Source organism: Salvelinus namaycush, chromosome 14 (assembly GCF_016432855.1).
Source record: "Salvelinus namaycush isolate Seneca chromosome 14, SaNama_1.0, whole genome shotgun sequence".
Lineage (NCBI taxonomy): Eukaryota > Metazoa > Chordata > Actinopteri > Salmoniformes > Salmonidae > Salvelinus > Salvelinus namaycush.
Window position 1 is genome coordinate 35,121,892 of NC_052320.1, and position 14,213 is coordinate 35,136,104.

At 43.6% G+C, this 14,213-nt stretch overlaps 1 protein-coding gene across 1 annotated transcript in view; it reads right to left on the reverse strand.

The window, feature by feature from the left end:
• LOC120059441 (protein SOGA1-like) overlaps positions 1-14,213 on the reverse strand; it is a 70,773-nt gene that overhangs the window by 47,527 nt on the left and 9,033 nt on the right. Inside the window, exon 3 of the mRNA XM_039008488.1 lies at positions 12,690-12,848. Coding sequence (XP_038864416.1) covers positions 12,690-12,848 — 159 coding nt within the window. The remainder of the gene's footprint in view (positions 1-12,689; positions 12,849-14,213) is intronic.

Below are 14,213 nucleotides of genomic sequence, written 5' to 3' on the forward strand. Positions count from 1 at the left end.
AATCCTGCTTTGCTGGTTTTAAAATGACTTCATCTGCAAGGCTCTTAGCCTGACCCTTTGCTGTCCTACTGTCTTAACAGTCTCAACAGCACTCAGACAGACAGACAAAGAGAGAGAGAAACAGAAGAGAGAGAGAAATAGAGAGAGAGAGAGAGAGAGAGAGTGAGAGAGAGAGCGTGAGATAGAGAGAAACAGAAGAAAGTGAGAAATAGAGAGAGAGAGACATAGAGAGAGAGAATGAGCTAGAAATAGAGACAGACAGACAGAAATCAAGTCCAAGTGGAGCTCAGCTCCTTCTCAGCCTTCTGATGCAGGCCGACATGTCGGTCTCTTACATAACAGGGTGTTTTTTCTACAAACATGCACGGGTGCAACTTTGGTTTTATAAGTGGGGGGGACATAATAATAATAATAATATATATTTTTTTTAATTCAGTCTGAAAAACGCTTCAAACAGCATACCCGACCGCTCGGAGGCGTCCGCATTGTCCTCGTTATGTATCACATTCCAAAGATAAAATGTCCCCCCCGTCCCCAGTGAAAGTTGCGCCCCTGCAAACATGCACACACACACACACACATACACACACACACACACACACACACACACACACACACACACACACACACACACACACACACACACACACACACACACACACACACACACACACACACACACACACACACACGAGAGGAGCGGGAGACTCTGGGAGAGTCAGGATCTACCGGTCTTCTGTCAGTGAGAGAGGCAGGAATGTTCTGACAGGACCTAATGAGGAGAACAGAGAAAACAGAGAATACTTAGAACTAGACGCCTTAACAATACACGTCTTCGTACTGCTCAGTTCGGTCCGCACTGTGAACACCAGTGAATATATAAAAAATACAATAAAAAAGAAACACTAGGCCATTAACTGCGTTGTATGCCATTGCCTCGTGAGTAAATCTGAGCTGGAAAAACCATTGTAGGCTATTTTGTTAAAACAAGTACAGCCTATGCGCACGTTGTAATCAAAGTTTTAATCTTAAGTGGCGGATTTCAAACTGTCCTTTTGTGAGGAGCAGCCGGGAACTGTTGATGTGGTGGGATCAATAAACCAGAAGGATCCTCCGTCATCTTTTAAAATCTCCAGTTTGGGAACATTTTGGCTTCACAGTCGATTACAACGGCGACAGACAGAGAGTTGTGGATAAAAAGTGAATAGGATGTTCTCCGCTGCTCAACGAGAATAGTCTATGCAGGGTGGCGCGTGTAGCTCGGTGTTGTTGTCGGGCCAATCACAAGTCATCAAAGCGCCACTACAGTCATAGAGCCTCCGTGTGTGGCAAAGCAAGTTAGGACATGATCTAATCAATGGAAGTTGCAATTAAAATGATGGAATTAAAAGTTTAATGAGAAGTATATGTTACAATGAACAAGAGCCAAATGGCAGGCTGCTATTTAATAGTCTGAATGGAGGTGTTGTTATTTGTAACTGTAGGACAGGAAGAAAGATAGCTGGCTAGCTATTTTAGCCAACTAGCTTCTCTCGGTTTGATGCGGTCAAGACAGGTACTACGCAATCATTTTGGATGATAAACAACCTAGCTATGACAAGCTAGAAGTTAGTCTACTAGCGCAAGTCAGCCCTCCCTCCCCTTCTCCCTGCTCCCGTTTCACTCGCTCACAGTACACACACCCGTCCTCTGCCTGCTCTCCCTCGCGCTGTATCAGGTCTGGTTAATAAAGTAGCTTACAAATGGACTTTTCTGCTGCTTCCTTTACTCGGATCCGACCACGTCTATACGAAACTGGTCGTGCTTGTGTTCCGTTCGGAATCCTCCTGGAATGGGTCTCTATATTGAAAAATGTATTTATGCATATTTGTCCAGATGGGAAAGCCCCAGGTACATTTCGGAATGGGTCTAACTTTTTAGACCTCTACTTGAGGCCCAACATATCAATCCCTGTCACAACAGACAATGCCAGGAACACTGTGAATGATGTCACAGAAACTGAACTTGGGCCACAAATAGGGTGCTTTTTAATTCTGCGTATATTTTGCCAAATAAACAACAGTTAACAAGAGTAACTGTTGGAATTACATTTTTACCGAAACCGAACCGTGACCCAAAAACCGTGTACCGAACCCCGTTACACCCCTACTTAGAACCCTGGAGAACAACCTTGGTTCAAAGCTCCTGACGTGGAACCAGACAGACATACATGCCGTGATGGAAACCATTGGTGGTGACATTCTGTAGTCACACAACTGCCATTCGTTCAATATACTCATTCTATACGGCAGGCCACATTTTCGAGATAATAAAACGTCCCTACTGTCCTACTATTCTACGATTCTGTCTTTTGTTTTCTCTGTTAGGGATCTGTCATTGGCTTATTATAGTCTTTACCATAAGCCTCGCTATAAAACCTATTCCCAATTGATGTGACCGAGAGGCTAATATCTCTAACCAAACAGGTGTCTGAGTTTGGGTAGCCATGGCAACCAAGGTCCAAAGTGACAGCATAGCCAGCATAACATGTAATTGGCCTATTCCCATTACCTTGTTGAATATCACAGTAAACACAGGTGCAACTGGCAGCATGTTGATGATGTCACTGCCTTGGTCTGGTAGGATGACGGGGATTGTGGAGTCTGGGACCTTATCGGAGCCAGAGCTCCGAATAGACATCTGGTAAAACTATTATTAGTCTTGGGCCAAGGCAGTCGGTTCAGACAGGGTGTGTGGCGGTGGGGGACTTTACAAATGACCTGCCAGGACAGGAAGCCTATCACCCAGTCCACCCTAATCACCGCTCGGTCTGATAGGCCCCGCTCCTCCTGGAGAATCCGTAAAAATGTGCCAATCATCATAAATCACAGACACATCCCTGCATCTGGGTTTCTTCCCCTGTCAAAATGGCCGAGAGGGTTACTTCAGGTCTTCCGATAAGGGTATATGAAAAGGGGCTGCGTGCGAGACCGCTCAATGACGATTCCCTCCGGTCCTTTGTTTCCCTGAAAGCAGCATGTTGAGTAAATTGGCACCTTGCAGCACATTTGAAACCTGGGCAATTAATGCCACAGTCTAGTGCGCAGATTATTCTGACATACTGTACCAGTCAAAAGTTTGGACACACCTACTCATTCAAGGGTTTTTCTTTATTTTTACTATTTTCTACATTGTAGAATAATAAGAGTAATAGTGAAGAATATGAAATAACACGTATGGAACCATGTAGTAACCAAAAAAAGTGTTAAACAAATCAAAAAATATATTTTAGATACTTCAAAGTAGCCACCCTTTGCCTTGATGACAGCTTTGCATTCTCTCAACCAGTTTCATGAGGTAGTCACCTGGAATGCTTTCCCAACAGTCTTTAAAGGAGTTTCCACATATGCTGAGCAATTGTTGGCTGCTTTTCCTTCACTCTGTGGTCCAACTCATCCCAAACCATCTCAATTGGGTTGAGGTCAGGTGATTGAGGAGGCCAGGTCATCGGAGGCAGCACTCCATCACTCTCCTTCTTGGTCAAATAGCCCTTACACAGCCTGGAGGTGTGTTTTGGGTCATTGTCCTGTTGGGGAAAAATGATAGTCCCACTAAGCGCAAACCAGATGGGATGGCGTATCGCCGCAGAATGCTGTATCGCCGCAGAATGCTCCTCCTTGAATTCTAAATAAATCACTGACATTGTCACCAGCAAAGCACCACCACACCATCACACCTCCTCCTCCATGCTTCACGGTGGGAACCACACATGCGGAGATCATCCGTTCACCTACTCTGCGTCTCACAAAGACACGGCGGTTGGAACAGAAAATCTCAAATTTGGACTCATCAGAAGGACATATTTCCATCGTTCTAATGTCCATTCCTCGTGTTTCTTGGCCCAAGCAAGTCTCTTCTTATTGGTGTCCTTTAGTAGTGGTTTCTTTGCAGCAATTCAACCATGAAGGCCTGATTCACGCAGTCTCCTCTGAACAGTTGATGTTGAGATGTGTCTGTTACTTGAACTCTGTGAGGTGAAATCTGAGGTGCAGTTAATTGCCAATTTCTGAGGATGGTAACTCTAATGAACTTATCCTCTGCAGCAGAGGTAACTCTGGGTCTTCCTTTCCTGTGGCGGTCTTCATGAGAGCCAGTTTCATTATAGTACTTGATGATTTTTGCGACTGCACTTGAAGAAACGTAAAAGTTCTTGAAATTTTCCGGATTGACTGACCTTCATGTCTTAACTTCTCTAGGATAGGGGGCAGCATTTTCACTTTTGGATAAATAGCGTGCCCAATTTCAACTTCATTCTACTCATCCCCAGAATATAATATATGCATATTATTAGTAGAAACACTCTGAAGTTTCTAAAACTGTTTGAATCATGTCTGTGAGTATCACAGAACTTATGTAGCAGGCAAAACCCCGAGGACTAACCACTCAGATTTTTTTAGGTCACCGTCTGTTCAATCTGTTTTCATTGGGATACTAGATTTCTAATCAACCTGTTTGCAGTTCCTACCGCTTCCACTGGATGTCACCAGTCTTTGGAAATAGGTTGAGGTTATTCCTTTGTGCAATGAAGAAGAACGGCCATCTGGAATCAGTGTAACGTTATGTGTACTGTTTGAGAGTTGCGCAAGACTAGAAAAGTATCGTTAGTTTGTTGTCATCCTGTTTTGAAAACAGATAGACCCGTCTTCAATTTGATCGATTATTAACGTTTACAAATACCTTAAGTTGTATTACAAAAGTAGTTTGAAATGTTTTGGCAAAGTTTAGAGGTAATTTTTGAGATATTTTGTAGTGACGTTGCGCAAATTGGAAGCTGTTTTTTTCTGGATCAAACGCGCCAAATAAATGGACATTTTGGACATATATGGACGGAATTAATCGAACAAAAGGACCATTTGTGATGTTTATGGGACATATTGGAGTGCCAACAAAAGAAATTCGTCAAAGGTAAGGCATGATTTATATTTTATTTCTACGTTTTGTGTTGCGCCTTCAGGGTTGAAATATGCTACACTCTCTTTGTTTACTGTTGTGCTATCATCAGATAATAGCATCTTATGCTTTCGCCGAAAAGCCTTTTTGAAATCTGACATGTTGGCTGGATTCACAACGAGTGTAGCTTTAATTTGGTATCTTATATGTGTGATTTAATGAAAGTTTGATTTTATATCATTTTTTTTAAATTTGGCGCTCTACATTTTCCCTGGCTATTGGCCACGCAAGCGTCCCACATATCCCAGAGAGGTTAAAGTAATGATAGACTGTCGTTTCTCTTTGCTTATATGAGCTGTTCTTTCCATAATATGGACCTGATCTTTTACAAAATAGGGCTATCTTCTGTATACCACCCCTACCTTGACACAACACAACTGATTGGCTCAAACGCTTTAAGAAGGAAATCAATTCCACAAATTAACTTTTAACAAGGCACACCTGTTAATTGAAATGCATTCCAGGTGACTACCTCATGAAGCTGGTTGAGAGAATGCCAAGAGTGTGCAAAGCTGTCATCAAGGCAAAGTGTGGCTACTTTGATGAATCTCAAATATTGTTTAACACTTTTTAGGTTACTACATAATTCCATATGTATTATTTCATAGTTTTGATGTCTTCACTATTATTCTACAATATAGAAAATAGTAAAAATAAACTTTTGACTGGTATTGTATATACAATTCATGTGTAATTCTCCGACCAGCAGCCGTTAAGCATCGCTCACACACACACACACACACACACACACACACACACACACACACACACACACACACACACACACACACACACACACACACACACACACACACACACACACACACACACACACACACACACACACACACACACACACACACACACACAAACATAGAACAGATGTACTCTTGAGAGCAATTAGTCTTCCCCACTAAACTTTGGTGAGGAAAGGTAAGGATGTCAATAGAACCGTCTACCGCCTACATCCTCAACCCCACCTCCCCCTGGCATTAACCTGTTGTTTTCCAGACTACAATGGCTCCCTGAAGACTGCATGGTTCAAATTGAACCTTGTAGAAGACCTCTCCTCGCCACATCCAACAGGTCCCACTGCGTGAGATAATCTGACACTTTAAAAACCTTTTAATGTCTTTAAAACAAGAGGAGAGGGGGGGGGGGGGGGGTTAGAAAGGGGGAGAAAGAGAGCTGTTAAAACAACAACCAGTCTGGCTCAGGGGGGTGATGAACGGAGAGGTAGTTTTAGATGTGTCTGCTCTCTCTCTCTCTCTCTCTCTCTCTCTCTCTCTCTCTCTCTCTCTCTCTCTCTCTCTCTCTCTCTCTCTCTCTCTCTCTCCTCACTGCAGACTGGCTCAGGTGTGGATTTTCTGGCTGGGGATGGAAAGACTAGCAGGGGATGGATATAAAATGCCTTTCATGTAACCTGTCAGGGCTCCAGTGCTCTGCATTCACTCTGTCTGCTGCATGTGTTTCTATGTCCACAGTGTTTTCACTCTGTACTGAGGAGGAGGATGCAGGCTATACAGCCTGAGGTCGCTGTCTGAGGATCTATCCATTCCACAGTTGGCCTGACTCTTCTCAATTTTCATGTGGATTTGTATTGGAGCATTAAATTACCTTGCGATTCCTTAGGGGAGGGGGGTGGGGTATGGATGTGTTTGAAAAATTCAACACTGTTTGCTTGGCTGTGCCTGACTCGTGCATGAGGAAATGGCCCATGCAGCTCCAAGATGTCACATGGATTTTGTGATGAGTATATCCGTTTATTTTTTTGGGAGACGTGTGTGTGTGTTTGTGTTCTCCTGCAGGTATTTTATGTTCCTCCATAGGGATCGCTGGTCCTTCAGCAGCTCCTCACAAACCTCTGAATGTCCCTCAGGGTTCATTGTGTGAAGCTTCATTCTATCCACCCAGAAACGCTACTGGGAACATTCCTTTGTCTTCACTGGCCTTCTCTCCTCACCTTTCTTTTTAGCTTACTCTCCATTTCACCTGCTTTCTGCTCTCTCTCTATTTTAGTCATTAGGCTAATAAAAGGTACGGTGGCCTATATTTACATCCTATTTAGTGCTGCACGACAGTGATTACATTTTAGTAGTTGCTCTTCTCCAGAGCAACTTACAGTCGTGAGTGCGTACATTTTCGTACTAGTCCCCTGTGGGAAATGAACCCACAACCCTGGTGTTGCAAGCGCCATGCTCTACCAACTGAGCCACATAGGTGAGGTCCTGGTCAATCACAATGACCCAGAAAAACAGCCTTCTATCCAGTGCCTCCATAACCCATCTGCTTTGTTGCCATGATGGCCCATAATAGGTTTGTTTGCACTTGGCACAGTCCTGGAACACACCCAGAGCAGGGCGCTCCTCATCAGAGACAGACAGCTGGCCAGATAAATCATCATTAGGGTGGGAGAGGTTTTGACCAGGGGTAAGCACCTCGGTTTTTAGGATGGACAGTTTGAGGGGAGCGGGAAAGAGACAGTCATTATCAGAAAAGGCTCCGTTACATGCTGGAGATCTGCAGCATGGTGGGACTCAGTTCGGCCCAAACCACTGGGATTGCAAGCAGCATGGTGAGGAGTTCTAATCAGAGCACACACACACACACACACACACGACGACAGCAGCCCATTTGGGACAAGTGATCTTCGCCCACAGCGACCTGATTGGTTGGCAGGGCCTGGGCTGAGCGGAGAATCCCAGATTAAACCTGAGAAGTACTCAGGACCCACCTAATGCAGCGGAACAGGTGTGTGTGTGTGTGTGTGTGTGTGTGTGTGTGTGTGTGTGTGTGTGTGTGTGTGTGTGTGTGTGTGTGTGTGTGTGTGTGTGTGTGTGTGTGTGTGTGTGTGTGTGTGTGTGTGTACTACTGTATGTGTGCCCATGGTGAAATACCTGACCCATTCCACTGTAACCTAACTGAATAACACCACCGTTGGGTGTTAACTAAAGTGGACCACAGTGGCAAAGTGCCAGAAGATGGAACATTGTCCAAGGTACCAAAGAAAACAACGTTGTCTACTACCCACATTTTTAAAAAATATTACACTTTACTTGAGAATACTACAGTAATTACAATAGAATTATATAGCAAACAGTCGTATACTGTAAAATACTATTCTACCCTCTGTAGTGTCCCTCGATCATGTGTAGTACTTACTATAGAATGTTGTAGTATACTGTAAAATACTATAGTAAATACTACAATATTATCCAAGGAAGAAAAAAACACTGTAGAAAATACTACAGTAATGTACGCAAAAACACTAGTCCAAAAAATACTACACTTTGTAAACTTTAGTAAATATTACTGTATTACATTTGCATACACCCTGCCCATTCCCCTCCCCCATAATGCAATTTGTGCCACCCATAACTGAGAAACCTACATGCCAAGTATAGACCATATCTTGTGTTCCCTACAGGTTATAGAAAAGAGCAGAAGCTCTGAACTGTCTATTCAGAACCCAGCTCTATCTAACAAGGTCATCCATGATACAGTATTTGACATCCATCCATGTCTGAGGATGTTGGGAGGTAATGTGGAAACTAGAGAGGGGGGGCAACAGTGAGCGCTGTTACGTTTAAGTAGGTTTCGGTTTTGCAAGGGGGAAGGCGAATGGGCATAAGCGTCTGCCTCTGATTCCAAAGTTTGCAAGATCAAATCCAGCAATTGAAAATTGTTTTTGATATTGTTTTAAGCCTATCCCAAACCTGAACCCTTACCATAACCATTTGGAGTTAATGCTAAACCTTAAACATTCAGAGTTAATGCCTAAACTTAACCTTAAACACTTTGAAATGTGAGTTTTGAGAAACATGGATGAACATTTAATTCTGACGTGAGACTGTGAGAGCTGCTAGGTCCTACCTACTTACAGGTTATGGAGCATTTGCTCTTTTAGTATTTCTCCAGTAGGTTTCCTGAAGGAGAAAGTCTCCACTTCTATGTCAAAGTTAATGAAACAAAACACTATAGTAAATACTACAGTAATGTCCGCAAAAACACTACATGAATTACTATAGTATTTACTACGGTTGTCTTTTACTACAGTATTTATACTATAGTTAACTGTAAATACTACAGTATTATACAGTACACTACAGTACATAATATAGTAAATACTACAGAATTCACTGTAGTGTTTTTGCTGACTACAGTAAAGTCAATAAAAACACTACAGTGAATACTATAGTATTTCTATTTATTTTTCTAGGCAAGTCAGTTAAGAACAAATTCTTATTCACAATGACGACCTAGGAACAGTGGGTTAACTGCCTTGTTCAGGGGCAGAACGACAGATCAGAGATTCAATCTAGCAAACTTTCAGTTACTGGCCCAACGCTCTAACCACTAGGCTACCTGCCGCCCCATGTTAGTATAGTATACTATTGTATTTTTTATGCGGGTATTCAGCTCTTCTGCATGTTGTAAAGCACTGCATGATCAATGGCTCAAGCCCAGAGCATAATCATTCATTCATTGGGAGAAACAACCATGTGACTGATAAGGAAGTAGCTCACATGTCCTCCATCTCCACTGACTTTCCCTTTGCCTGTAAGGCTCCTCCCCCTCTCTCTGCTCAAGGACATGCTTCTCTCAGCCTCCTACAAACAAAGGGACAACAGCACTTCCTGAAGGCATAAATAAAATGGGGGCAGGCTCGGTATAGTGTTTCCTTGATAAGTAATAGCGTAATGAGTGGCGTTTGCAATACAAAAGGAGTGCATTAGGCCTTGGGATTGACTGCTACAGAGGTCTGTGTCCCTAAACTGTCTCCACTGCGATCCCACTAAATCACTGGGGTAATGAAAGCCCAGAAATACACACCAGCAAACATAAAACACTGCCCAGTCTGCCCATGACCTCCAAGAGAAAAACTATTATAAAGGGAGAGAGAGATAACTATTTGCACTATTCGCTACAACACTGTATATAGACATAACATGACATTTGAAATGTCTTTATTCGTTTGGAACGTGTGAGTGTAATATTTTTATATTTTTTTATTTCATGTGTTTCCCGTGCCAATAAAGCCCATTGAATTGAATTGAATTGAATTGAGAGAGAGAGAGAGAGAGAAAGAGAACATGCAAGGGAGCGACTGGGAATGAAAGTGGGAGAGGGGTGGCGAGATTGAGAAAAATAAAGACAGAGGGAGAACAAGCTAAAGAGAGAGAGAAAGCGGGAGGGAGAAATGTCCTGCTGGATGTTTACACTTAAAGGCGTTATCTTTCCTGACTGCCTACCCCCTTCGCCAATTCCAGCTGCAACCCAACCATCCAAACCCCTCCCCTCCCTACCCCTACCCCAACCCCCCATCCCTGCCCTACCTCAACCCAACCCAACCCCCTTGCATCACTCCATCCCTCCCTCCAATCCAACCTCATCACCTTCAGAGGGTCAAAACAGCTGCAACGGGAGTCGATGCAGTTGGAATTAGAGGAGGACTGGACAGGGAGCGGTGAGGAACGGAGGGGATGAAGAAAAGCCTTAATCAGCAGTGTTCTGTCTGTGTTGGAAAGGGGAGGGGTTGCAAGCATTCCACTTCCCTTTGTCCATTTGTGTGGAATCACTTCTTATCAAAAAGGTAGCTGGTTAACAGAGGGCAATGCGCTAGACACAGGCAGCCCAAACCACAAAAAATGTATCTAATCTCAGAGAGTTGTCTTTACTGGTGACCCTACTTCTAATCCCAACATTTTCCATTGGTTTAGAGGGGTGGATGGCGGATCCTTCACAATGCATTTACACGACGAAACGCTGAGAGCCTACGACGGGTTTTAAACAGATTGTCTTGGGAAGACAAATAGTCAGCAGCCAATCTGGGTTTAACCGAGGTGTAATGGTTCATGCATCCTACATATGGACTAAAATGTTACTGACCACATCTTTCAACACAACTGAGGTTATAAACATTGAAATGTTTGGGGGGAAGGTCTGATGTTATAGAGCACAGTATGTCACAGCCTGCCACAAGCTAAGGGAGGAAACATAAAATGTACTATTTTCTCCATGTCTTATGCTGTAATAGTAATAGACAAAGTAATAGACAAAATAAGTACCACCAGTCATTTTACATTTTGTTTGTCGAATTAGATTCTGAATGGATTGTTATTCAATTATTAAAATGGACCATTATTACATGTCTGCATTGAAACAGAGAAGAAGGAAAACATGGCAAATACTGCATATTTGCTTTCTCTTTTTCCCTTCCTTCTCACTCTCTTCTCCCTCTACCTGGCCAGCATCTTCAGCCCCTCCACTACCCCAGGAGACAGACCGTCCAGCAGCAGAATCCAATGGAATAGCCAGGCCCAGCAGCTACCTCAATCCTGCAGCAGCAGCAGAATCACTTCCACTCCCAGACAGGAGCCACAGAATACCAATTCATTACTTACAAACCGCCTTTTATTCACCTTTATACACACATCCCTGATTCTCAGGGACGGAGACATTTCTAACTGACGGAGGACAGAGACAGAGTGGGCAGTGAAAGGGTGAAGCCAGGGATCGGCAGGCACACATAATAGTTTTGGATCGGAAGGGTGCCAGCTATGCAAAGAATTCTCCCTCTCCATTGGGCCAAGCACAACACACCAGCAGTACCTCGCTTAGCATAGGCCCGCCAACCACAAAGCTAGCCAACCAGCCAACCAGCCAGCCAGCCAACCAGCCAGCCAGCCAGCCAGCCAGCCAGCCAGCCTGGCAGTGACGGAGTGAGTTAGCATTGCAGCCAGCCAGACACCCAGCTACCCAACCAGCTACCCAACAAGCCAGCCAGCCCTAACCTCATTCTGAGAGCTGGGCCAAGGCTATGGTCAGTCATCAGTCCCCCCTCCCTGCTCTCTTCACCTCCATAAAGGGACAGCAGGAGAGAAAGGGGCCTCCTTTTGTCCACTCCAGATTAGTCAACACAGGGGGAGGGCCAAGACTGAGAGAAGAGGACATTTGATTTCTCCTTAGAGCATAACTGAGCATAACGCAATATCTGTAGATAGCAAACAGTGTTTTTAGCAGGAGCATTTATCAGGATAGAAAGACTTGCACAAAGCAACTTCCTCCCACAGTTTTCTATTCAACTCTTTCCAGTAAACATACGGCGAGGCCAAATGAAGAAAGGCCAAATGTCAACATTTGGCTTAAAAGTTATCAGTCCCTATTTGAGGCCAGTCAAAAAACACAACCCTCTATCATAAAACTCAAACCGGTCACTTCACAACATATAGGACAACATACAATTGTGGTTCAGTCTGACCGTGTATGTGGTCCCAAACTTTCCATTTACTGAAAACGGACACGCTTTTATTCCAAGCCTGGTGAATTTACATGAAACCTTGAAGAAAGGCAAATAACAGATCAACTCAGCTAAACCCAGCCTACTTAACCCTGGCTACTTAACCCAGCCTACTTAACCCAGCCTATTCAACACAGCGTAACCTATAGTCAAACCCAGCTAAACCCAGCCTACTTAACCCAGCCTATTCAACACAGCGTAACCTATAGCCAAACCCAGCTAAACCCAGTCCAGCTCAGCCCAGCTAGACACAGCCAGGGTCAACCCAACCAAGCCCAGCCCAGCCAAACCACACCGTGTCTTACTTCTATGGCCCTATCCACACGGCCCAACCATGGTAATCCCAGCTCAGCTCAGCCCAATCCCACCCCACCCAGCCTTGTACTACATAATGTCTTACCTCTCGTTGCTTCTCCATCTCAGCCTGCAGGACCTGCTTGGCTACCTCGAGGTCCTGGAGCCTGACCCTCATCTCCTCGTTCTCCTGCTCCAGACGGCCCCTCTTCTTCTCCACAGAGTCCAACTCGTTGTGCAGCCGGATGGACACGTCTTTAGCCACCTGTAGTCCAAATGGAGACGAGAGAGAGAAGACATGAGGGAGGGTGGTCAACATCAGAGGTTCATTGAGAAGCATGATCCACAATGCCATGGTCCAGAGTCATACTAAATGACTTTATGAATGCCCTTTATAAATTGTGATTTGTTTCCAGTATGACCATATACACACTGAGTGTACAAAACATTAGCAGCCCCTTTTTGCCCTCAGAACAACCTCAATTCGTCGGGGGAATGGGCTCTACAAGTTGTTGAATGCGTTCCACAGGGATGCTGGCACATGCTGACTCCAATGCTTCCAACAGTTGTGTCAATTGTCTCAAGGCTTAAAAATCCTTCGTTAACCTGTCTCCTCGCCTTCATCTACACTGATGGAAGTGCATTTAACAGATGGCATCAATAAGGAATCATAGCTTTCACCTGGACCTGGTCAAATCAAATCAAATGTTATTGGTCACATACACATGGTTAGCAGATGTTAATGCGAGTGTAGTGAAATGCGTGTGCTTCTAGTTCCGACAGTGCAGTAATATCTAACAAGTAATCTAACCATTCCCCAACAACTACCTAATACACACAAATCTAAAGTGAATGAGAATACGTACATATAAGTATATGGATGGTCAGTCTACGTCATGGAAAGAGTGTTCTTAATGTTTTGTCCACTCAGTGTATATGGGTAAGTAAAATATGTCTCTCTGCTGATGGTGTATTCACAGCACAGTAACAAATGACACCATACTGTAACTTATCATTAATGTGTTCCAGTATTTTATTTAATGTGTTCCAGTATTATCATGAATGTGTTCCAGTATTATCACCAATGTGTTCCAGTATTATCACTAATGTGTTCCAGTATTATCCCTAATCTGTTCCAGTATTATCATTAATGTGTTCCAGTATTATCACCAATGTGTTCCAGTATTGCCATTAATGTGTTTCATTATTATCACTAATGTGTTCCATTATTATCATTAATGTGTTCCAGTATTATCATTAATGTGTTCCAGTATTGTCATTAATGTGTTCCAGTATTATCATGAATGTGTTCCAGTATGATCACTAACGTGTTCCAGTACTATCAATAATGTGTTCCAGTACTTTCACTAATGTGTTCCAGTATCATGATTAATGTGTTCCAGTACTATCACTAATGTGTTCCAGTATCATCACTAATACGGGTAGGAGTGGAGTAGAGCAGAGACCAGCTCTTACATCATCATGTGTTGACATGTTGCTACAGAACCAGACTGTTATTAAGGCTGATCTTCTTAAAGTTGGATATAGGTTCCCCTGAGGGGTAGGAAGAGCATTACATGCAGTTGGGGATCAACACAGACACTATCCAGATGAGGATATGATGTTCTGC